Source organism: Vulpes vulpes, chromosome 15 (genome assembly GCF_048418805.1).
Source record: "Vulpes vulpes isolate BD-2025 chromosome 15, VulVul3, whole genome shotgun sequence".
NCBI classification, from domain to species: domain Eukaryota; kingdom Metazoa; phylum Chordata; class Mammalia; order Carnivora; family Canidae; genus Vulpes; species Vulpes vulpes.
This window is the reverse complement of record NC_132794.1, coordinates 81,247,356-81,273,828: the sequence shown is the minus strand read 5'-3', so window position 1 is coordinate 81,273,828 and position 26,473 is coordinate 81,247,356. Positions and strand designations below refer to the sequence as shown.

The 26,473-nt window shown below is 48.9% G+C and overlaps 1 protein-coding gene across 11 annotated transcripts in view; it reads right to left on the bottom strand.

Moving 5' to 3' along the window:
* The window catches only part of RASGEF1A (RasGEF domain family member 1A), an 89,692-nt gene that overhangs the window by 30,781 nt on the left and 32,438 nt on the right, over positions 1-26,473 (bottom strand). For 2 of the 11 annotated variants that reach the window (XM_072739448.1, XM_072739452.1), the window contains exon 1: positions 618-732. The exons of 6 other annotated variants lie outside the window; for them this stretch is intronic. Coding sequence is in view for 1 of the 5 variants with exons in the window: in XM_025990338.2 (XP_025846123.1) it covers positions 618-635 (18 nt within the window). In the remaining 4 variants the exon portion in view is untranslated. Of the gene's footprint in view, positions 1-617; positions 733-26,473 lie in introns of those variants that run through there. 3 more of the 11 variants (XM_072739454.1, XM_025990338.2, XM_072739450.1) reach the window with 2 other exon arrangements.

The following is a 26,473-nucleotide window of genomic DNA, read 5'->3' as shown; positions in this document are numbered from 1 at the left end:
CTCGCCCACACATGGCACACACACATACACACCTCCCACGAGCCCACTTCGTCACAGACCTCCTCCTCTCCCCCACCTCCTCCAGGGCAAACAGGTGGTTCTGCACCCCTCAAGTCTGGGAAAGGATCCAGGGTTGTCCGGGCTCTAACAAACCTGACTGCCAGTCCCAAGGCAGCCACCCTCCTCCCGGTCATGCTGCTGGGGCTGCTGTCTCCTGCCTCCCTGGCCCTATTCACACCACAAGGGCCCCTGCGACGCGTGCAGGTGCCCCTCAGCCATAGACGCTCACTAGTATCAGCAAGCCGAGCCAGGAAGAGCAGTAGCAGCCCAGGGCATCCACCCATTCCGAGCCCTGGCGCCGCCCACCTGGCAGCAGGTGCCCCAGCGGAGACCTGCAGAGGGAGTGGCTCCCTAGGGCAGGCTCCTTCGGAGCCGAGCAGGGCCAGGCTGGTGCGGAGGGTCCACGGACTGCCGGAGGACAGCGCCTCTTCCCGAGCTCTCGGCGGCGCAGAAGCCCTGCCCGCGGTCTTGCCGCCACCGAGGGCTCGGCCTGCGTGCGCCCCCACGTCGCCGCCTCGCCATCCGGCACCTGCACCTGCCACGTGCCGCAGCCCTACCTGGGGCTCCAGAAACATCCTGGCCGCTGCTCCCCGCGCTGAGCCCCGGCGCCGCGAGCGCCCGGAGCGCGGCCGCTCGTCTCCCCGAGCGCCGAGGAAGCCCCGCCCCCGCCCCGCCCCCCGCGGGCTCCCCGGGGCCGCTGCCCTCCGGCTCGCTCGCGGCCCCGCGCGGGGCGGGGCGGGGCGGGGCACCCGAGGGCCTGGGTGGGGCCGAGGCCCGCGGGGTCGCGCCAGAAACGGGGCGGGGGCAGGGGCGGGAAGGGGGCGGGAAGGGGCCGAGGGGCGGGGCGGGGCCGAGGGCGGGGCCGAGGGGCGGGGCGGGGAGGGAAGGGGTAGGGAAGGGGCCGATGGAAGGGGCGGGGCTGAGGGCGGGGCCGAGGGGCGGGGCGGGGCCGAGGGCGGGGCGCGGAGGGAAGGGGTAGGGAAGGGGCCGAGGGGCGGGGCCGGGGGCGGGGCGCCGCCCGGCTTGGGCGAGGAGGGCAAGTGCGGGCGAGGGCGCAGGGGCCCTGCGCGGGGCCTCGGGGCGCTGGGAGCGCAGGGGCGCGGGCCGTGCCGTCCGTCTGGCGGCCGCACCAGCGCGTCAGTGCTGCGGGGCGCGATGAGCCACCGGGCGCTGGGGGGCTCTGTGGGTCGGGACTCGGTGCCGGGTACGAGCAGATGCGTCGGCGAGATCCCGCTCGCGGAGAGCCCCGCTGTGACCCCATCTCCTCCCTTTGAGCCTCTCTTCCACCTTTGCGACCTCACCTCATCGTTGACATCCACTACAGAGCAGGTGCTTGGCCAGCACTTGGCTTGAATGCTTCCCTTGACGGGGCGCTCACTCTGGTCGCAAGCGTCACACGGAACTCTGTTCTTCCATTTCCTTGAGTGAACACGGGGGCTACGGCAGCTGCTTTTGTGGGAGGACTAATCTGAGACATGGCGTGGGGCGGGCCTGGCACATGGCACAGTGAGCCGTCACTCCACCCCCGGAAGCCCCAGCACTCCGAAGGAATCCTGTCAGGTGACACGTCACCCCCTCCATCGTGTGCCTGCCGTGGACCCCAACCTGGGCTCTGATAATTTGGATGGAAAAGATGGACTGAGCCAAGAGCACCTTCCCTGGGAGACCTGGAACTGGAGGGCTCCGAGGCTGAGGTGGGAAACCAAATGGGGGAGTCACCACTAGGGAGGAGCAGGGAGATTCTCAGCTTGCACGCTACAGAGAGGAGAGGATGCCCAGAGATAGGCTGAGATAAGCCCAAGAGAGTTCACTCGCAAGCCCTGGGGCACGGAGGGGCAGAGGTGACTCTGTGTCCACACCAGGCCCACAGGCCCACCCTCTGTCCAGCAGCCTGGTGAAACAGCATCTCTCCTCCCAGTTACCCCTTCTTGTTGGCCTGCTCTCTTAACAGTCCCAAGATTGGTCACCAGGCTGAGTTCCGGGGACGGTTATTTCTGTCTTGCATAATTAGGGGCTGTGCAGGGTCCCCTCACCTACCTCCCCCTAGAAGATGCAAGAGTTTGGAAACAGGCGTCTATCTCTTGGAGCTCTGCCCACCAACCCCTCACTCTCTGTTAGGACTGGAGCCCAGGTCTCACTGCTCTAGCACCTGGCACTGTTAACTGCAGCCTCGTGCAGCTCCTACGGGTGGGCCGTGGGGGGGTGGGAAGAAGCACAGGCAGAAATGGCCAGGGCCACAGACCATTGGCACATCAGCCCTCCAAGCTTTCACGTTGCCCTTTCCCCCTGCTGCTTCTGCATCTCATTTCAGGCCAGCTGGAAGATACAAAGTTTATGGTGGCCTCTGCAGGTGACTTGTAGCACTGGGACTAGCCTGGCTTTTGGGTCCTGCGCCTGTCTGTCCACCCTATCCTTTCAGATGGCTCCAGAGCACCAAGAAGGGTGAAGCCTGGGTTCTTGCCCTGGGGAAGCCTGCCAGGCACCCTGTGATCCTCAGCTCTAACTGTCAACCCTGTGTTATATCTGGGCCCTAAGGTGGCCACAGTATGGTCTCAGGAAGTCCATGTGGGCAATTAACACACCTGCCACCCCCTGCTCCCAGAACAAGTCTTCTCCTCTGCTGGTCTAAACGGTACAGCCCAGAGGGGGTGGCTGAGCTGATATGCAGCTCCATAGCACCTTCCTGTACAGTCACAGAGCCATTTCTCCCAGGTGTTCACCTACAGATTTCACCAGCATCCCCAAGGACCAAAATAAGGTAGATGCTTCCCCAGGAGGAAGGAGGGCCCTTCTGCCCATTGTCTCAACAATGGGAATGTCCCTATAGACACAGAGGGCATTCTCTCCTTTGCTCACAGGTGTGACCTCAGCATTCATGTATGAATCTGGACTATATCTATACCCTTCCTGGTGCCCAAAGAGGTGGGGGGATGGGCATGCCAGGGCTGACCCCTGCTGGCCTGTTCCCTAGCTTGAAGCTGTGGGTAGAGCTGGGTGCAGGGAGTAAGATCCTGTAGGGAGGGCTTATGGAGACTGCCAGGTTTGGCTTTAGAAAGTAGAGAATGATCCAGGTGTGGAATGGCCAGTAGACATCTCCTGGGAGCTTCTGGAAAGACAAGGTACAGAGGAAGGATACCCCAGATGATGACAGCTGCATGTGAGGCCAAGAACCGCGTCTCCATCCGGTGACCATGAGAGGACACTCCAAGGAAGGCAAAGAGCAGGGAAGCCATGACAGTGACCCTGGACACCCTCGCCAGTGCAGACATCTGGGACAGAGGGGACCCTGGGACAGGAGGCTAGACCTACTGCAACAGACTTCTGACCCGTGTCCCTCCTTCCACCTACACTTGAGACTCGAGGTGAGGGGCCTGTTCAGTCTGCATCAGGGCCCATCCTCCTCTGCCTAAAACTCCCAATGAAGGAAAGCCAGAGTCCCAGTGACCCGACGACTTGTCCCCATCTGAAGCCTGCCACATTCCACTGAGCCCTTGCTCGCTGTGTGCCAGCCCCCGAAGGCCTGTCCTCCCTCCCTCCCCCTGCATCAGCAAGGCTCTCCCTGGAGGTCCTTACAGACACGTCACCTGCCCAGTGACATATTTACAGACTTTAACCTCCACTGCGGCACTTCCTGCCCCCTTTTCTCCTTACTGTACTGCAGTCCACACATTCCTATTTGCTCATTAATCTCTAGGGAGAACTCGGCCTCCATGAGTACAGGCCCTTTGTCTCTCCTGCTCACTGCTGTGCCCCAATAATTGTGATGTTTGTGCATGGGGGCACTCGGCACTGATCTGTTGAATAAGTGTCTGTGTGTGTCTGTGCATATATGTGCAGATACAAATGTAGATGTAGATATCCAGCATGGGCCTCATATCCACAATATATGAAGAACTCCAACAAATCAAAAGTGTCAAAAGACTCAATTTTGAAAAAATGGGCAAGTTGAAGAGGCATTGCATAAAAAAGGATCTCTAACATGGTGATAAATGTAAGAAAAAGGAAATAACACTCAACCTCATTCGTCATCACGGAAGGGAAATTAAAACCACAGTGTGACGCTGCCGTACACCCACCAAAATGGCTAAAATGAAAAGGCAGAAAGTGCCAAGTGCCAGGGAGGCTGTGGCCCAGTGGAAACTCTGAGCAGCTGGCAGTGGGAGCAAGAACTGGTAGGGTCCCATGGGAAGATGGTCCACTTGTGCCTGGAAAGCCCAGGAATTCCTCCCTGGGTGTAGCCCCCGTAGAAATGCTGACATATTCACACCAAAAGGCACATCGAGGAGCATTTATAGCAGCACTATTCACAATGGCACTAACTGGGATGCTGCCGGCTGCCCTCCACGTGAGCTGCGGGGTATTCATCCGGGAGAGCCCCACAGCAATGAGGCTAGACAGAGTCAACCACCCACAAGGACCAATCTCACCAAATCATGTGCAGCTAAAAAAGCCAGGCACGAAAGCCAGGCACATGGGATCAGGATCCCGTGTACATCAAGCTCCGAGGGCGCTGCTGGGGTTGGGGCCAGTCACCCATGTATTCATCCCATGAAAAATCACCGGGGCTTCACGCTTGTGACTCAGGCACTTTTCTGGCTATATGGCACACTTTGAAACAATTTATGTTTAAAAAGTTGAGAACAATGTGGCACCTGGGTGGCTCAGCAACTGAGCATCTGCCTTCGGCCCAAGGCATGATCCCGGGATCCTGGGATCAAGTCCCGCATCGGGCTACCTGCAGGGCGCCTGCCTCTGCCTCTCTCTCTCTCTGTGTCTCTCATGAATAAATAAATAAAATCTTACAAAAAATAAAATAAAAAGTTGAGAACGAAAAAGATAATGACATGGGTCAGGAAGAAGCCACCTGAGCTCAGGGACCTTCTGAGTACTCTGTGAGCCCCAGCTGAGGGAAGCTGATGTGGGAGAAGGAGCATCTCGGGGCCCCAGGGGCCTTAGCCTCCCTCTCCGCATCTGCCCAAGAACAAAGGCCCCTCTGTGAAAACACCTGCTCCTGTCTTTTAAAAGGTACCACTTGCCAGGTGTTGGTTGGAAGATGGAAGGTGACCTAAATTGGGTTGACGGACCTCACAGAACAGAGGAAGCAGGAACCCAAGTGCCCCCACAGGGGGTGTCAACAAGGACAACGAAGGCCTTGCATAGGCTAAGACCTCAGAGGCCTGAGCTCTGGGGTCAGGGGAGGCCCGGCTGCCAGTTTGAATGGCAACTGCGAGACCACACAGGAGCAGGCACAGAGGGCAAGGGGGCAGATGACAGTGGGGCTCTGCTTCCTGCGCTGACTTCCAGCCCACTGGCCCCCTTGTCACCCAGAGTAGCTGTGTGGGCAGAGCTCCATCTCCAACCTCTCAGCGTCATGGGCAAGGCATGCTACTCTCTCAGTTATTGTTTCCGGGTATAAAGCAGGGTTTGAGACACACAACTGTGAGCGTGGTTGGCAAGACACAAAGTAAAATAAACTGAGCACTTCTAGAAACTTCTACTTCCCAGGGTCACACTGTCCAGAGGTTCTAGGCTCCCCTGGGAGATAGCCTGGGCTGTCTACACTCAGCAACACTCTTTTCCCAAGCCCTTGCTAAGAGCATTTACTAGGAACCTGCATGACACAGTGTGGCCTGTGAGCCGGTCAACTCCCTGAGTGGCCATGGTTCCCCTATGGAGCTCATACCCATGGGCTGTGCCTGCCACCGGGGGAGGGGAAGGAGTGCCAGTTCTCCTCAGCTTCGATGCAATCCCCAAGAGACCTGGACCAATCGGGCACTATCTGATGTCCACTGGGGAAGCCGCACAGGCCTCTGCACCTCCCTAAAACCGTCCCATTAACACTCACCTTGGGGGAATCACATTCTGAGCAAACAAATCACTATGGTTTTAGGCATCACTGAAGGAAACGGTGGGGGTAGGCAGAGTTGGGGAGGACAGCTAACCTTCTGGCCTCCCTCATACCACAGAGGTCAGGGCTCTGCCTAAATGAATGACCTCCCCCATCCCCATCTGGGGGCAGGAACCTCCCAGCCCTCTGCCTACCACCAGCACTTGTCCTTGCCCTGTGGCCCTCCCCTTCGTCCTGACATCATAACAGATTGGGGGCAAGCCGCCCACCTGCCCTGAGGGTGAGTAACTAACCATGTTTTTTGACCCAGCATGTAACTAACTACTCATAACTAACTCACAGACTCTTCCCAAAGCCAGGGTGCCCCTCCCCTCTGCCCAGCCCCTCCTGCCTTCTGTAGGCCTGCCCTTGCCCCTCCCAGTACACAGGGATCAGAGGATGGCAGCAATACAGAGGGGTGAAGTGGGCTACATGGGGACTCAATGCCGGGGATGGGCATCACCCTTAGGGATGGTGCTGGAGTCCCTGAGGGGCTACCTTACCTCTGTACATCTCTATACCTCAACACTCACTTTGGGAAAACAGGATGTTCCCAAGGCCCTGGAGAGCCCTTGCCCAAAGACTAGAGGCCCTGGTGCACCTCCTTCCACTTGGCCTGGCTCTGGCTCACCCTCTCTGTCCATTCTGCCGGTGTCCTGGGTCTGCATCCAGAGAGCACAACTCCTCAGGGAGTCCTCACCAGTCCCAGGGGGGTCCGAGGTAGAGCCTGGGGGTACCAAGGGTGGAGGCTGAGAGGACACGAAGATCCTGGATCTCTGCAGGAGAGCCCTGCTCCTGCAAAGGGTGCCAGAAGGTACTAAGCTGTTAGAGAGGGATCCCTGGGTGGCGCAGCGGTTTAGCGCCTGCCTTTGGCCCAGGGCGCGATCCTGGAGACCCAGGATCGAATCCCACGTCAGGCTCCTGGTGCATGGAGCCCGCTTCTCCCTCTGCCTGTGTCTCTGCCTCTCTCTCTCTCTCTCTGTGTGACTATCATTAATTAATTAATTAATTAATTAATTAATTAAAAAAAAGAACTTTAAGCTGTTAGAGAGAACACGCCCTTTGGAGGGAGAGCTGGGGGTGTATAAGGAGAACCATCGGTGCTCCTAGTCTGGCTTCTGCTTCTGGAGAGGGAGGAAAGGTAGGTAGGAGGGGGGTCCTTCTTCTGTCCTGGTGAGGTTCTGAGGTGGGACCCAGGCCAGGAGGAGGGAAGAAAAGACACAGATCTGGCTGTGGGTCCTGTCCTTCCAAGGAAGGGGTGGGGGTCAGATCCTAGCAGTGCTCTGGACCGGGGTATGTTCCCCCAGGTCCTGTTGCCCCTTCGCACTGAGTCTCCCTAGTCCTGGCTGGCAGAGGTGGTCAGAGTATGGACCATCGACCACTATACGGATCACCAGGCAGAGATGGAGTGACCTGACCCAGGACACTGCCCTGGTGCCCACCAGTGGTTAAGCTGGCCCAGGAACCAGCGTGGGATGGGCAAGTGAATACCACCAGGGCTGCTGAAGGCCACACTCTGGCCCTTTCTACTACCCTACAAAAGGCCTCGGAGAGGCCACACTCAAGATTCCTGCTCATGAAGAAGTAAATTAATTTCTCACAAGTGAGGCTTCCCTTTGGGTGACAACCCTGGGCCAGGCCAGTTTACAGAGTGAGGTGGTTTTCCTGTCATTGTGTGAAACCAGCAGCCAGCATTCATCTTCTGAGAACAGAGGAGGAAAGGGAATGCTCTACTGAGGAAAGGTGAGAAGAGAAGCACCCCCAAAGGAAGCCCAGACATGCCCCCCTGACAGGTGCCAGCAGCGGAAATGCAGAGGAAGCTGGCTGCTCACCACTGTCAGATTCCTGCCGGGCTGGAGAGGCAAGGCCCTATCTGTCAGTTGCCCCCCAAAAGTTTCCATTTGTCTGGCATGGGCATTGGCCACGCTGAAAGGCTGCCCTGACGTTGAGGGGCCTGGTTTCACCGGCAGTGGTTGTCTTCAGAGAATGCTCCCTTTGCCGAGGGGATACAGCCTCTAGATTTGGAAGCCGTGTTGCCAGAAAGCTGACCCTGGAGTGGTTGCTGGGAGGGCAGGTCTGCGGTGAGACTTCTGGGTTCTGTAGGGCCCTGGGCCAGGGAGGGGGGCAGAGACCCTGAGGCTGGGTCCCCCAAAGTGCATCACCTGAGCTAGGCCTTGGGGGATAGCAGGCCACTCTGTCCAGGAGAGTGGTTGGTCCCTGGATGGTAGGGAAGCACAGGGGACTCGCAGTGAGCTGTGCATGGACTGTGGTGTCACTAGCAGACCGTCCTTGACCGGTTCACAGCTACTGTAGCCTCAGTCCACCCTCCCCAGCCCGGAATGAAAACAACACACATAACATTCTTTCTCACAAGACGGTGCTGAGAGCCAAATACAGTTTGGAGGGCCCTGGTTCTCCTGTGGCCTTTCAGAAGAGAGAGGGCAGAGAGAGCTGAACCAGTAGCCTGGCAGGACAGGGAGGCCACATGACCGGCCCTGTCTGGGAGGGAGGAGGACATCCAGTGAGCACCAAATCAGGGATGACATGGGGAGGAGGCACAGGGGCAGAGGACAGGACCCCTCTGTCTAGCCTGTCCCCTTACTCCATCCTACAGGGCGGGGGCAGAGGCCCAGAGAGATGCCCTGTTCCACTGCAGGGGCTGGGATGCCATCAGCACCCAAAGGAGGGGGTGCAGGACAGCCCAGCCCACTGTCTTCTGCTTCTGCCGCAGAGTGTCGTTCCCATCCACTTCATCTGACCTCACCTGCACAATGCCCCAGCCGTGTGGTCACTATGATTACAAGCACTGAGCAGGTGGCTCTCGGTGGAGCTGCTGTCTGGGTTTGCATCAACCTGCAAACCAATGCAGTTTGGCCACAACCTCCACAATGACACTTAGGTGAGGAGACAGGGCCCAGAGCATGGCCTGGAAGCTGCTTAAAGCTGCAGAACAGAGCGGTGCAAACATGGGGCCAGCTTGGCCCCCGAGAATCTCGTGGCCTCTGGCCTGTGCTCCCTGATGGGCTACAGGAGATCAGGGATCTGGATCAATGCTGGGCACACTGGGCTCCCTACTCAGGGCTTTTCAGTGTCTTGTAGATCCAATAAGGGTTGGAAATTCTAGTCTAATTAGAAAAAAGTCCTCCTTACCCCCAGGAAGGCATGGTCACAAGCAGGAGGTAAGCTGGCTCTCGGCCCACTTACCCCTTGGCCTGTCACCCTTTTGTGGCAGCCCCACTCTGGAGGGAGCACTGGATAGAGCATTTCTCAAAGTTTTGATCACAGAGCTGCTTCCTCCCAAATGTTCCAAGAGACCCTGCAGCAGCTGAGGAAGACCCTTCTAAGGTCCCCCTACTGGCTGGCTATCTGGTGTGCCTGCCTGCTCGCCAGGGTCCCACTGTAGGTCCGCAGGACAGCCCTGCGGGAGGCCCCTGCCAGGCGGGAAGCCAGAACCCGCAGGTCCCTTCAGTCATCTGAGAATCAGAATCTCCACCTGTACAGATGCCCTCCATCAGGAAATGCCTTAAAGTGTCATGGAGGATTAGTGATGTCTTTTCACACAAGACTTCCAAGAATCCGTCCATTTGCTTCTGCCTCCTAGAGGCCAAGAGGACAAGGTGTCTCCGGAAGCTCTTCCTGGAGTCATGTGCTGTCCCGCTCCGCTGGCTCTGCAGGCCGTGGGTCCACGCTGGTCCCCCCGCCCCCCGCCAAGACTCAGTGGCATGGAGCTGCCACAGGGGTGAGGGTACCAGAAAAGGCGGGCAGGCTGGGCCAGGGGTTTCCTCTAGACAGAGGCTCTTAAACCTGAAAAATCTTCTCGGAATTTGTAGAAAAGGCACCTGCCAGACCCAGTCCCCAGAGATCCTGCCTCCCTGGGTGTCGGGGGGGGGGGGGGACTCAAAACTCTTGGAGATGGCATCAGAACCCAGATTGGAGAGCTGGGCCATGGGACTGAAGGGCGATGCTCAGAGGGGACAATCAGAAGCCATTCAAGGAAAGGAGGGCAGAAACACAGGGCAGTGGAACCCAGTGAAACTCAGGGGGTGGAGGGCAGGTGTGTGGGAGGTCCAGGCAGAGAGTGAGGGGCCACCCCGCAGGCAGGGACTGGGGCAGGTGACTTCCCCACATGAAACCTGTCATGACATAAACCAGACCCTCCTGAGGAGCCTAATAAAAGTATCTGTGGGGGTGGTGAGGGCAGGAGTTGTCAAGAGAAAGATAGAGGAAACCCCTTCCCCCCACAAAGCTCTTAACACCCACCCCATCACGTGCACAGAGGACACGGTATGAAGGTCCTTGTGCACCCTGCAGAGCTGCCACCTCTGAACCCAGAAAGGAGGGTGGTGGGGGGCTTCAGTCTTGTGCAAATAAGAATGCTGGAAAGCCCTCAACAAGGAGCAAATTGCTTCATGGCAACAAAAATCCCTGAGTAATCAATTTTCACCTGTAAAATTAATGTGAAAGGTAATACAGAGTGTTAGCACACCTGCCAGGGAAGGCCAGGGTAGGAGGAGGCCAGAAGTGGAGCCAGAGATGGGTTTCCACAAGGCACCTCACAGGACAGAAGTCACTTCTTGACAGCAGGCATGGCTTAAAGCACAACACACCCGTGTGTGTGTGTGTGTGTGTGTGCAAGAGTACACATACGACTTTTTATATGAGCACGTATGTGTGCCTGTAATTGCACATGTAGGCTTTGTGCAGGAGTGTGCACATGTGTTGCGTGCACACTCATGTGTGGGTATGCAAGTGTGTGCCTATATGTGTTTTTGTATGCATACACGTGTACATGTGCTCATAAAACCAACTGGTACATACACACTGAAAGGTTAATCAGGGTGCGTGCCGCATACTGGCCTCTTCTCATGCCCTCTTTGCTCTTCATTTATCTTTGTCAAGTACTTCCCAAATTTTCTCCAAAGAATGTGAATGGCTCTGTCATCAGCCTAATGCAAAGCATATTCTTTTTCTAAAACCAAGACTTGAGGCTTGAGCTAGCTGACAGGCTCCTGGAGACGGCAGACTTACTCCCACCAGCTGGTATATAACCAAAGCTTGGAGGGTGCCCAGGGCAGATGGGGGTAGGGAACGAGGAGGTCAGAGAAGCCGAGGACCATCCTGGAGGGGTGTCAGGAAAGGCTGTATCGGGTGGCACAACTGCATGGGAGTAGCACTATCCAGACATATAGGTGGGCTGGTGTCTCGTCTCTGTCATAAAGAACCTGGGAGAGTTTGACATGCTGCCTCACTCCTGGGTGTGTGTGGTCAGCAGTGCTCGTCACTCCTCTCCATGCATCCCACGAGCTTCTCCCTCCAGCTAGCCAACCAGAAGGCTCTACTTGGTGGCAGGCAGTGACATGCTGTGGGAGCTATTTGAAGGCAGGCAAGTGGGCCCCTGAGCTAGCCTAACAAGTGCCCTCCTTCCACACAAGTAGCTTTTGACTGTCTTCAGGACATGTCTACTTGATTCTTACCTCTAAGACTTATGTTACTACCCACCCTCCAAACTGTCCTTCTTCCCTTTCTGCTCCCAGTGTACACCCTGTCACCTCCTCCAGAAAGCCTTCCTGACTTGGCACATCCTGAAGGTCCTCACCCAAGGACTGCCAGCCCACTCATAACATGCACCTTATACCCTAGTCTTCCTCTCATCACCTCTCAAGAGCTAGTGGCTCCCTGGAGGGCCTCACTGTGAGGATCGGAGCTCATGTCAGAGCTCCATGGAATTGAATGCACTGGGCTACATTAGTGATGTCTGCTTCAGGTGACGATTAGGAGGAGGAGGAGGCACCTCACTGGATCTGCATCCTTTCCCCTAGCTCCTCATTGGTGGGTTCTTCAACAATTATCTGGGAATTTGCATTTCTGACTAGACCTATTCACTTACTCATTTTTTAAAAGGTAATGAACATTTACTATGTGCCAAGTTCTCAGAGACATGGTCACTGCTCTCAGGGTTTGCTCTCAGGGTTTACTCTCAGGGCCACAGGAGCAGTGCATGGTCAACAAGTAAACAAATGAACAAAACAGAGCCTGTCAGTCCCAGGAGGCCTCCCTGGGAGATGAGCTGGGAGCAGAGACCCTCATGCTGGGTTAGAGCCATCCTCTAAAGGTACTAGGGGCATACCAAGTGGAGAGCATAGGAAGTGCAAAAGCCCCAAAGCTGGAAAGAACTCTGTGTATTCAAGGCACAGAAAAACCAGTGTGGGAGCCTATATGGTGAGAGACACCTAGACCCTCCTGGCTGTCCTGGAAGTTCCCCAGAAGCTCAGCAGAATGGCTGAGTTTGGGCCTGGGGAAGGGGGCTACCTGGGAGGCTCTCACCTCTTCTGTTACGGAAAGCCTTGCAGGGTTCTGACACCCCCACATGAGACCCTGAGCAGCCCCAGTATACCTGGGGTGCCAGCTTTAACCCATTTGGGCGGCATGGCAGTAGGTAGTTTTCAGCTGGATGTGGATGGAAGCTTCACTCTATTAGATCCAGGCTAGCCATCTCTGTACAGCCTAAGGGCTGCTTGTCACCGGGCTGGCCACTCCCCAATCTGCCTCTCCTCCAGGGCTGAGGCCAGACCTCTCCCCTGCCCTCTGCAAAGTGCTGTCCCCCTCACAATCACATCTAGGTCAGGCTCCTCGTTTGGAACAGGGGGACTTGCAATGTCTTAGGGATGCCCAGAGAAGGTGTGGTAGGACTGGATCAGAGGGCTATATCCTCTCCTCTCCACCAGGTTACTTGGCTACTGTTCACAGTCCTCAGAGGAGACTGCCAGAGAGCTCACATTTGAGATCTTCTTGTGTGTGGGGTGGTGTGTGTGTGTGTGTGTGTGTGTGTGTGTGTGTGTGTGTGTTGGAGGGATACTCAGGTCCAGCCTGCCCTGGGGGACGCAGAGCTGTCAGCAAGTGAGGAATAGACTCCTTTCTCATGGAGCTCTTAGTTTCCCCTTGTGCTTGGCCAGCTCTGCAACTCCTTCCCAAAGCCCTCATGTTCCTGGAGCTCCTCACTGGCTCCCTGTCCCTGGGGGCTCCTGGTGGGCTCTCCCACTTCACCCTTCCCCTTAAAAAGAGCCTCCAGCCGCTGTGTAGGTCAGTGCTAGGAGCTGACCCTGTGGCCTTGCCCCCTCCCTCTGCCTCCTCCACACCCCACTCTTTAGCCTTTCTGCCCCATCTCCTCGCCCCCTCCACACTGGTCCAGACCTGTAATCAACAGTGTCCCTGACCCTTCTTGGGCTGCCTTCCAATCTCTTCTCATCCACATTTCTAGAAGGAGGAGCCTGCAATGCCACTCTTATTTCTTCTGGTTCTGCACACATTCCCAGCCCAGGCCCCTCTCTTTTTTTACCCTCTAGAATAATATTCCTGGCTCATCCCTCACTGTCCCTGCCACCCATTCCAGGGCAACTGGTTCACTCAGGCCCTCCAGTTCAATAAGACATAACTGCTCACAAGTGAGCCTCAGCCTGGTCCTAAGGTCAGATGCCCAAAAACAGGAGCTCCCCAGGCTCTCCATGCTAGGATGTCCAGCTTCAGCCAGCCCTGCAGGAGTCCTTGAGGAGCCCTCCACATGCAGAGTCCCCAGACACTAAGACATTTCTCTGTATAGCCTAGTCTGGCTGGGACTACCCCATTCTCCCTCTTGGAGAAGAATAGAGGCTTCTAGAATCCCTTGGGCAAAGGCACATGGAGACCCACCCCTCATGCCCTGTGGGCAGCTATCTGAACCCAATACCATCCTTGAACTGGTGGGAGAGAAGAGGCCCAACAGGCAGAGGTGTGCCGGGGCTTGATACAGGTTACATTTGAGCTCCACCTTCAGAAGAGTTTTTACCCACAGAACAATATGTGGTCTCCTATGCTTGAGCTTCTCTATTTACTTCACTGACTTCAAATATTTTAGATAGTTACATTTCTTGACAGTTTACTCATACTTTATTGTAAGTTTGAGGAAGAGTTTGGGTCCCTCCTCTGATCACCTTGTTCATTGTCCTGTCCCCACACCTTCAGATATGGTCACAAATAGTCCTTCCAAAGTCCTGCAACCCTGAAAAGGCTCCAGGGCCTCTGTGAGGATCCCGTGGGCCCTCCTCTAGCCCTGCCCTTCAGTGGGAGAGGCTGTCTATGGTGGACAAGGAGGCCCTGACAGCCACTCAGACATCTGAGCAGGGAGGAGCACCGGAGGACCCCCAAGGAGCATCAGAGGTGAGGCTGGTTGGGCTGTCAGGTGTGTTAGAAGGCAGTGGGCCTCTAGGAGTTAGGCCCTCCTCCTTTGGGAGGACTGAAGCTGCCTGACGGTGAGCGTCTGTGCACAGCCAGAGTCTCTCTTGAACTGGAGAGAATAACGCTCCAGGCTGGTGGAAAGGGATTCGTTGCTAACTGGATACGAGGTGAGCTCTGTGTGCACAAACCTGTATGCTGTGCATATGCCTATTCCTGAGAAGACACAGACATTACTGTAAGGGCTATTTTTCTTTCTCAGAATCACTGGCTCTTGAAGGATGCTGTTGTACCCTCTCCTCTTACCCCAGAGAGCTGTGGTCCCCTGGCCAGTACCTGTTCCTGGCCCTCAGTGAGTGGCAGCCCAGGGCCAGGACTGGACAGGGCTATCCTGAAGATACCTGATGAAGTCACAGAGCTGAGACAAGAGCACATGCGCTTTCCCCCTGGGGGCCCACCCCTGTCCTGAGAATCCTGTAGGAGGTAGAGTGGTAGGCGTGGCCTGCAGAGAAGTGTTCTTCATTCTCCCAGCTGACACCAACTACAAAAGATTATATAAGAAAAAGTAAGTCCCCTCTCACCCCAGCCCCTCCCCAGAGATAGTCACTATTAACAGTGTCTTATGTGCAACCTTCCAGAACATTCTAAGTTCATGAAATTATTTACATGGGCATACAGGGTTCTTTTTCTGAACTAAAATGCTCCTACTTCACACACTATTTCCAACTTGTTCTTTTTTCTGGGCAATTCCTCAGGTTCTATAATAGCTGCAGGATACTCTGCTAGGTAGCTGGGCTGTCACATGCATGACAGTTCCCCTAGCAAAAGGCATTCAGGTGGGGTATGGTCACCACAAACATTCCTACACTTAGCATCTTTGGCCAAGGGTCTTTATGCAAACATGTGAGCATATCTGAAGGATAAACTCCTAAAATAGGATGTATCAGATCAAAGATTATGTGTATTATAAATTTTTTTAAGATTTTATTTATTTATTCACAAGAGACACAGAGGGAGAGAGAGAGGCAGAGACATAAGCAGAGAGAGAAGCAGGCTCCATGCAGACATGGGACTCAGTCCCACATCTCCAGTATCAGGCCCTGGGCTGAAGGCTACGCTAAACCGCTGAGTCACCACGGCTGCCCGGTGTATTATAAATTTAAAGAGACATCACAGAAGTGCTCTCAAGAAAGGATGGTCAGGTATCAATGACATGGTAGAGCAAGCACCTCTGAAAACTCTCCCCATAAAATCTTTCTCCCCAAGAAAACTAGCAAAAATTATCAGAATCAACTTTTTTTAGAACTTTGTAATGAGTCAGGGACTTGGAGCAAATCAGGAAGCATCTATTCTCAAAACAAAAACAAAACCGAACCTAAGAATTGTAAGCTATGTGGCATTTAATTTGCCATAATCCCATCCTCCACTCAATTAGCTCCCCATGCCTTGAAAAACAAGACACCCTACCTGTCATGAAAATCAGTAGCCTAGAAGCCACTGCAGAGTGCAGAACAGGACTAAAACTTTTTCAAGCCCTCATTCTCAGAAAACTGTCATTATTTTACCTGTCTGGTGGTTCCCTGGAAGATCCCCTTTGCAAGGATGTCTGCATTTGACCTAACTTAGAGCTCATCCAATTGGAAAAGCCTATTCCCCTGGGTTGATTGTCAGAAACAATTACAGGCATTTAACTTCACAGCTGCCTGAGGCAGTGAATAACAGCAGAGTAGACTAATCAAGGAGCTTAAAAGACAAAGCTCAGTAATGAGAGGTCCGTAGGGGCTGTAAGAAGTTGCAATGTATTCCTGGGGACCCAGAAGCCACGTGTATGCCCAGGCATGTGCACATCCTTAGATAAGCCCTGGGAAGACCCTCTGCTGGCTCCAGCTGACTTGGAAGCAGGAAGTGAAGGCTAAGACAGAGCTGTCCACTACCTAGCCAAGAGCTGAAGGTGTGCCCCAACAGGCAAACAGAGCCCCTGGGCAGAGACTAAGAGACTTACTGGTTCCAGGCATTTAAGGAGCTCCTGCCCAATTATTAAATGACAACTAAGATAACCAAAAAGAAACTCTAGTGGTCACTCTGCAGAACTAATTCAGAAAAGTCACTATACAAAGAAATCACAATGGCCTCAACAAACAGCAATAACAATAAATCCTGAAAAGTAAGAATAAATTATTTAGAATATCCAGTTTGCAACAAAAAATTAGAAGACATGCAAGAAAATAAAACCTACAAGCAAAAAAAGCAACCACTAACAACTGTCCCTGGGGAAGTCCAGACATTTGACTTATTTTTTGTAAGTAATCTCTACCCCTAATGTGGGACTCAAACTCATGACCTCAAGATCAAAAGTCTCACATTCTTCGAACTGAGCCAGCCAGATATCCTCAGACACTTGACTCGTTAAAACAAAAAGTCAGCCATTTAAAATGTATTCAAAGAGGGATGCCTGGGTTGCTCAGCAGTTAAGCATCTGCCTTCAGCTCAGGGAGTGATCCCAGGGTGCAGGGATCAAGTCCTACACTGGGCTCCCTGTGGGGAGCCTGCTTCTCCCTTGCCCATGTCTCTGCCTCTTGCCTCTCTCTCTGTGTCTCTCATGAATAAATAAAATCTTTTAAAAAATTAAAATGTATTCAAAGAAATTAAGTAAGGCAACTTACAGAATGAGTGAAAATATTTGCAAAGCACACATTTGATAAGGGGTTAATATTTAAAATATATAAGAAATTCATATTACTTAACAGCTAGCTAGATAAATAGAACACAAACAATCCCATTTAAAATGGGCAAAGGGGGCAGTCCAGGTGGCTCAGCGGTTTAGTGCTGCCTTCAGCCCAGGGCATGATTCTGGAGACCCAGGATCAAGTCCCATGTCGGGCTCCCTGCATGGAGCCTGCCTCTCCCTTGGCCTGTATCTCTGCCTCTCTCTCTCTCTCTCTCTCTCTCTCTCTCTGTGTGTGTGTGTGTGTGTGTGTCATGAATAAATAAATAAATAATTTTTAAAATAAAATAAAATGGGCATAGGACCTGAATAGACATTTTTCCAAAGAAGATATTCAAATAGCCTCTTAAGAGGTATGTGAAAAGATACTCTACCAACAGTGCACAAGGGTTCTCTTTTCTCCACCTCCTCACCAACATTTGTTACATCTTGTCTTTTTGATGATAGCCATTCTAACAGTAAATTGGTGCAGCCACTATGAAAACCAGTATGGAGGTTCCTCAAACAATTAAAAATAGAGCTACCATATGATCTGGCAATTCCACTTCTGAGTAGAGATTCAAAGGAAACAAAAACTCTATGCCAACAAGTATGGATACTGCAGCATTATTTACAATAGCCAAGACATGGAAACGTAAATGTCCATCACTGAATGAATACAGAAAATGTGAATAGAATACTATTCAGCCATAAAATAGAAAGAAATCCTGACTTTTGCAACAACATGGATGGAACTTGAGGGCATTATGCTAAGTGAAAGAAGTCATACAGAGAAAGAAAAAATTGGTGTATATTTCGCTTTTATGTGAAATTTATAACAACCAAACTCATAGAAACAGAGATCAGATCTGGGATTGCCAGAAGCAGGAGGTAGGGGGTAGGGGAATTAGGTGAAAGTGGTCAAAAGGTATACATTCCTTAAGTAAATTCTGAGGATGTACCATACAACATGATGACTATAGTTAACAATAGTCTATAATATATTTGAAAGTTGCTAAGAGAGTAAATCTTTAAAGTTATCAGAAGGAAAAAAATTTGCAATTATGTGAAGTGATAGATGTTGACTAACTTATAGTGTAAACACTTTGAAATATATAATGTATCAAATCATTATATTGTATACCTTAAAATTATATAATTTAATATGTCAATTATATCTCAATAAAACTGGGGGAAAATAATTTTAAAAATTAAGGAAACTATGTCTAAATAACTAAGGAAATATGGAACCTGCTTAACCAAATGGAGGATATCAATAAAGGGATATATATATATTCTGGTTTTGAAAACTATAACAGGGATGATGCCTGGGTGTCTCTGTGGTTGAGCATCTGCCTTCAGCTCAGGGCATGATCCCGGAGTTCTGGGAAGGAGTCCCACATTGGGTTCCCTGTGGGGAGTCTGCTTCTCCCTCGGCCTATGTCTCTTCCTCTCTTTCTGGGTGTCTTTCATGAATAAAATACTTTTAAAAAAGAAAAAAGAAAACTATAGCAACTAATAATTAAATAAAAATTTTAACTAGAAGGGCTCAACAGCAGATTTGAACAGATAGAAAAAAATAATCAGTGAACCTGAAGGTAAGTCAATTCCTATCATCTAGTCTGAGGAACAGAGACTAAAAATAATGAAGAAAAATAAACAGAGCCTCAGATACCATCGTGCATGCCAACATATGTATAATGGGAGTCCCAGAAAAAGAGGGAAGGTAGGGGAAGGACCAGTAAGAATATGTGAAGTATCATGGCTGAAACTTTCCAAATTTGATTTTAAAAAATGAATCTACACATCCAAAAGGCTCAACAAACTCCAAGTAGATTTCTCATCAGAAATCCTGGAGGGCAGAAAGCAGTGGGATAACATACACAAAGAACTGAAAGAAAAAGAGAGGTATCAGGGGCTTGAGTGTCTCTGTTGGTTAAGCATCTGACTTTGGCTCAAGTCATGATATCAGGGTCCTGGGATCAAGTCCCATGTCAGGTTTCCCACTCAGCAGGATGTCTGCTTCAACAGGTGTCTAATTCTCCCTCTTCTTCTCCCTCTTCCTGTCCCTCTGCTCCTGCACACTCTCTCTCAAATAAATAAAATCTGAAAGAAGAAAGAAAGAAAGAAAGAAAGAAAGAAAGAAAGAAAGAAAGAAAGAAAGAAAGAAAGAAAGAAAGAAATCAACCAACAAATCTTTATGCAGAAAAACTATCCTTCAAAAACAAAGGAGAAATTGCCCAGATAAATACAACAGAGAACTCATCACAAGGATACTTAACCTACAATAACTACTAAAGAGAGTCCTTCAGGCTGAAATGAAAGGACACTAGCCAGAAACATGCAAAAATAAAGAGCACTAGTAAAAGTAACTATATACATAAATATAAAAGACAGTATAAATGTATTTGGCACTTATAACTTTTTTCTCCTATCTGAATTAAAAGACAACTGCATAAGTCAGTAATTATAAGTATGTACTGATGAGGGATCCCTGGGTGGCGCAGCGGTTTGGCGCCTGCCTTTGGCCCAGGGCGCGATCCTGGAGACCCGGGATCGAATCCCACATCAGGCTCCCGGTGCATGGAGCCTGCTTCTCCCTCCGCCTGTGTCTCTGCCTCTCTCTCTCTCTCTGTGACTATCATAAATAAATAAAAAATTTAAAAAAAGTATGTACTGATGAGTACACAATGTATAAGGATGTAAATTTTATGACAATAAGAGCACAAAAGAGAAGGAAGGTAACAACTGCAGAGGAGCAAAGTTTTTGTATGCTACTGACATTAAGTTAGTATTATTCTGAACTACATTGTTAAAAATTAAGGTGATAATGGTAAGCACAACTAAGGTAAAAACTCAAAAATATATAGTAAAAGAAATGACAGGGGAATTAAAATGGTTCTTCAAAACAACTATTCAACACAAAAGAAGGCAACAAGGGAGAAACAGAAGAACAAAAATGACATTACATATGAAAAGCAAATAGCAAACCCTATCTCACTAGTAATTATATTAAATGCAAATGAATTAAACACTTCAATCAAAAGTCAGAGATTGGCAAAATGGATTTAAAAACATGATCCAACAATATGCTTTCTACAAGAGACACACTTTGGATTCAAGAACAAATAGGTTGAATAGGAAAAGATATTCTGTGTAAAGAATAACCAAAGGAAAGCTGGAATGGCTGTATCAGACAAAATAGACTTTAACATCAGATAACATAGAATTTATCAGACAAAATAGACTTTAAGAAAAAAATTGTTACTAGATATGTGAAAAAGACGTTTGTGTGATTCTTTCACACTTGGCCAGTTGAGAATAATATTTCAATAAATATATTTCTGTAATACATGTTAGAAAACTTTAAATACGTATACAAAAAATATTTCTCAGAATGCCACTATCTCAGAAAATTTAGAAGAGTATAACTTCATTAGGTATATATGTTGACCAATTGGTATTGTATATAGGAAAACTGATTAAACACATACTAAAAAAAGTTTCTATGTACACTGCAGGCTTGTTAAGATGAGAACAGTTTTATTTCTGTGAAAAGATGTGCTTACAGGTCTGTAACTCATGTAGAGACATGTTAATAGACACAAACACAAAAGAGGTTCCTAGAGTGTCACTTGTTCAGAAGGTTGAGAAAACTGTTATTTTGGTATATGGATATGATATCAGTCTCTAATCAATTACAGCATTGTTTTAAGACTCACACACACAAAAAAGACTCATGTTAAGGAGCTATTTGTAAGGGGCACCTGGGTGGCTCAGTTGGTTAAACATCTGACTCTTGATCTCAGCTCAGGACTTGAGCTCAGCTCAGGTCTTGATCTCAGGGTTGAGTTCAATAGCTCCATGCTATTTTTTAAACCTATTTCTAAGATTGCTACTTACTCATTATTTTGAACCATGTTATGCAGTTATTGGATATATTAGTAATTCTGCAATAATGTACAGCTGTGTATGAAGACATATGAAATATATGTTTCTGGGGTGCCTGGGTGGCTCAGTCAGTTAAGCACCTGACTTGGCCTCACGTCACGACCTCAGGGTCCTGAGATGGAGCTCCAAGTTGGGCTACCTGCTCAGCAGAAGTCTGCTAGTCCCTCTCCTTCTCCCTCTTCCCGTCCCCTTGCTCATGCTTGCTCGCTCTCGCTCTCTCTCTCACACACACACACAAATAAAATCTTTTTAAAAAATAGATGTTTCAAAAAGAATAGATGTTTCTAAGACTGCTAAAAATTGTTACTACTGAAAAAAAGGAGATTTTATAATGATAAAAAGGTCAATCCAACAAGAGGTAAACAACTATAAATATATGCACCTAAAAACAGAGCCCCAAAATTTAAGAAGCAAAAACTGATAGAACTGAGGGGGGGAAATAGACAATTCAACAAAAATAGTACTCAACTTCAATACTCCACTTTCAATAATAAATAAAACAACTAAACAGTAGATCACTAAGGAAACAGATTTGAACAATACTGTAAACCAACTAGACAGAAGAATACATATTCTTCCCAAACATACATGGAACATTCTCCCAAACAGACCATATGTTAGGCCATAAATCAAGTCTTAATAAAGTTAAAAGAGATAAAAACATACAAAGTATGTTCTGTAACCACCATGGAATAGCAGAAATCAATAACATAAAAAAACTTGGAAAATTCACAAATATGTGAAAATTATACAACATGCTCCTAAATAACCACAGGGCAAAGAAGAAATCACAAGGAATGTTTTTAAATGCCTTAAGATAAATGCACACGAAGACACAACATACCAAAACTTATAGAACGCAGCTAAAATACTCCTTAGATGGAAATTTACAGCTGCAAATGTCTATGTTTTAAAAGAAGAAAGATCTCAATTTCTATTCAATATTGTACTGGAAGTTCTAATGAGGGCAATTAGGTAAGGGCACACATATAAAAGGCATACACATTGGAAGGAAAGAGTAAAATGGTCTCTACTTGCAAGTGACATGATCTTGTAGATAGAAAATCCTAAGGACTACACACACACACACACACACACACACACACACGTTATTGGATATTGGAACCAATAAGTTCTAAGAGGCTGCAGGATAAAAGATCAATATACAAAAATCAGTTATAATTCTATATACTGGCAATAATTGTATTCACAAAATAGTATCAAAAAGAATAAACTGCTTAGGAATAAATTTAACAAAAGAAATGCAAGGCTTGTATACTGAAAACTACAAAACATATTTGGAAAAAAATTAATTCAGTCTTAAATAATGAAATATGTCATTAGGACATCCCATGTTCATGAATTGGAAGACATTACTGTTAAGATGACAATGTTCCCCAAATTGATCTTCAGAGTCACTGTGAGCCCTATCACAATTCTAGCTGTGTTGGAGATGTGTTTTTCAGGGGGATTTTTGATGAAATTGACAACTTGTTCCTAAAATTCACATGGAAATGGAAGGGACCTAGAACAGCTAAATCACCCTTTTTTAAAAAGAAGAAAAAAGGTTCTCCTCATTGGTATAGTGGTGAGTATCCCCGCCTGTCATGCAGGAGACTGGGGTTTGATTCCCCGATGGGGAGATAACAAAAAGAAGAAAAAAGTTGAAAGACTCACACTTTCCCCATTTTAAAACTTAATGCAAAGCTATAGTAATCAAGTCTGTGTGATACTGGCACAAGGACAGACATAGAGACCAAGGAACAGGATGAGAACTCAGAAAAAAAACCCATGTATCTATGTTCAATTGATTCTCAACAAGAGTGGCAAGGCAATTCATTGGGTAAGAAACAGTCCTTTCAACAAATGGTGCTGAGACAGCTGAATAGCCTTCTGTCAAAGAATGAAGTTGAACCCATACCCTACATCATGGATCCTCCAAATGGATCCAAGACCTATGTATAAGAGCTAAAACCATAGAACTCTTAGAAGAAAACACAGATGTGAAAACTCTGTAGCTTTTGAATTAGGCAACAGTTTCTTAGATACGACACTGAAAGAATAAGCAACCAAATAATAAGGACATGAACTGGACTTCATCACAATAAAAATGTTTTTCCTTCAAAATATACTATAAATATACCAAAGTGACAACCTCCAGAATGGGAGAAAGTATTTGTATACTATACTATATATGATAAGATTATATCAGAACTATCCAGATTATATAAAGAACTCTTACAATTCAATAATAATAGACAAATAACCAAATTAAAAATGGGCAAACAATCTGAATAGACATTTCTCCAAGGAAAATAACAAATGACAAATGAGCACATAAAAAATTGCTCATTCGTTGTTAGGGAAATACAAATCAAAACTACTATGAGACACCACTTCACACCCACTAGGGTGGCTATAATAAAAAAAGATGGATAATAACAAGTGTTAATGAAACTACTGAGGAATTGGAACTCTAGTACAGTGCTGGTAACACTGTAAAGTTGTGTAGTTGCTTTGGAAAACACTCTGGTAGTTCCTTAAGATTTTAAACATGGTTTTCAGTAGTTACAGTCCCAGGTATATAGCCAAGATATTTAAAAGTTCATGCCCACATAAAACCTTGTATGTAAATGCTCACAGCAGCATTATTAATATTAGCTACAAAGTGAAAATAACTCAGTGTTCATCAACTGATGAATGGATCAAGAAAATGTATTGCGGGTGTCTGGGTGGCTCAAGTGGTTAAATGTCCAACTCTTGATTTTGGCTCAGACCATGATGTTAGGGTCCTGGGATGGAGCCCTGTGTCTATCTCCCCACTCAGTGGGGAGTCTGCTTGTTTCCCTCTCCTTCTGCCCCTCCCTCCTGCCCTCTCTTTCTCTCTCTAAAAATAAATAAATCTTAATTAAAAAAAAAAGAAAATGTGTATCCACACAATGAAATATTATAATTAAAAGGAATAAAGTACATGCTACAACATGGATGAACCTTGAGAGCATCATGTTAAGTGAAAGACACGAGACACAAAAGGCCACATGTTTTATGATTCCATTTACATGAAATGTACAGAATAGGCAAATTCTGGGTCACACAATAGATAGCGGCTGCCAAGGGCTGCCAGGTAGGGGATGGGAAGCAGCTACTAATGAGGATGGGGGTTTCTTTCTATGGTTAAGAAAAGGTAGCGGAATTAGATAGCAGGAGTGATTCTACAGCCTGTGAATATACCAAAAACCACTGAATTATTCGCTTGTAAAGGCGAATTTTATATGAATTATGTATTACAACTTTTTCAAAAAGGAGGAAAGAGATGGCCCAAGTTCACTCCACTGGGACATTGAGACAGCACCCAATTCCCCTCACTTTCACTATAATCTAATAATAGGTGAGAATGATCTCATTACAGATTCAATTTGTATTTCTTTAATTATGAGTGAGACTGAAGCATTTTTGCCTTGAATTACTGGTTTGGGGGGTTCTCTCCTTTTTTCAACTGGCTCATGGATTTTTTTTTTCTTATTCATTCAGTGATTACATAGTGAGTATATGCCTTACACTGTTCTAGGCACTGCTGATACAGTCATAAATACAATTGACAAAGTCCTGGCCTTCATGAGGCTTACACAATAGAGGAAAGACACAAATAGTAAACAAGTGAATACATGCCAGCTGGCAGTAAGTGCCAGGAAGAGAACCAGAGCAAGCAGGGAGCACCCAGAGTAGATGGGGTGGGGGAGGGGAGGGAGCCAGGGGCTTTGCTGTTTCCATCAGGCAGTCAGGGAAGGCCCTTCTGATAAAATGACTTCTCAGTAACACCTGAAGTAATTCATCTGGATCTAAGGGGATATCCCTAGGACACAAGCATACATGGCCTGTTCAGGGAACAACCTACTCAAAGACCTGTGTTGCAGGGGTGAGTGAGGGTGGTAGAAGTAGGCACAGATCCTGCTGGGCCTTGAACCCTGACCTCTGTGGGCCAGGAAAAGGGCTTGGATTAGTTTCCTAAGGTTGCCATATAAACAACCACAAACTGGTCATTTAAAACAACAGAAATTTATCCTTTCACAGTTTAGGAAGCTAGATGTCTGAAATCAAGGTATTGGCAGCACGATGTTCCCTCTGAGGTTCCAAGGAAGAGCCCTTCCTTGAATCTCCCTAGCTTCTTGTGGCTGCCAGCAATGCTCAGTATTCTTTGGCTTATCAATGCATCCCTTCCATCTCGGCCTTCATCATCACATGGCTTCTTCCCTCCATGTCTCTATATCTCCCTCTCCTTACAAGGACACCCAGCTAAGGCCCACCCTAATCCAGTATGGCCTCATTTTAACTTGATTACATCGGCAAAGACCCTATTTCCAAATAATGTGACATCACAGATTCCAGATGGACATGAATTTTGGGGACACTGTTCACACCAGTAGAGGGCTTCTCTTTAGATCTCTGGTGTCTGTGTCTATCTACGATGTTCCCTGCCTCTTTCTTCCATCCACATACTTTCTTTACTTCCCACTGGAGGGTTTGAGTGAAGAATGACACAACCTCTTTTAACCACGCTTGTTGGCTTATGGAGACAAAACGAAGGGGCAAGATCAATACAAGAGATGAGGTAGATACTCTTGCAAACTCCACGTGCTTGAGGGGATGGCCTGTGCAGGGGAAGTAGCAGGCCGGGGACTTTATCAAGGATGGAGTTTGTTCATTAATCAGATGTGAGTTTTGAGAAAAGGGAAATGAAAGATGCCATCACAACTTTAGGCCTGAGAAATGGTAAAACACCTATGGATTGATAAGAGCACTTTTTGCAGGAAGAAATTCTTCTGACTTCTAGTTCAAGATGGCAAATGGTGCACATGCACTTGCTTTTCACCCTTCCCTACCTCCATAAGATAAAGGAACACGGAGGAAAAGTTGTGGTTGAGGGTGGGTCATTGGTGGACAAGAGTGACTCACACCTCCGGAAAACAGAAGGCGGGTGGGGGTGGCTGGATGAACGAAGTCACAGAAAAGCCTGAGCAGGAAGCCCCACCTTTCAGGGGAGAAGTGGGCATCCAGACAGAAGGCCTTGTGGAGGTCTGCCCCAGGGAGAGCTCACCCCACCCTCCTGCCACAGGATATGGACAAGTCATTACCAGGCTGGGAGGTGGGGTAGACCCCACATAGAAAGCTGTCTTCTTTATTTTTTAAAGTAATTTCTACATCCAATGTGGTGCTCGAACTTATGACCCTGAGATCCAGAGTGGCACACTCCCACCGACTGGCGACTGGCGCTGCAGGAGAGCTGTCCTCTAAGCAGGCCTCCAAGGGGGAGCCAGATGCCCCAAGTGAAGCCCTCAAAGCTCAGACACTAAGGGGAGGGGCGGTGCTGCTCACAGCAGGCCCCGCCGCCAGGTGCTGACTCACCTGGGCCCCCCTGCTCCCGTCTGTCTAGGAATTCCATGCAAGAGGCAAGACTTGTTGGGATACAGTCTGACCCCAAGACAGCAAGGGAGAGCTCAGCCAGCCCCCAGACCTCTTCCGTGAAGGCAAAAGGACAAAGGGCCAAGGGAAGAACCGACCCTAGAGGAAACACATACTTTAGGCAACAAATCTTAAAAGAAATGATTGTAAAAGAGCTACGAAGACCTCCCCTCTGCCCCATATCCAATCCACCACCTGGTCCC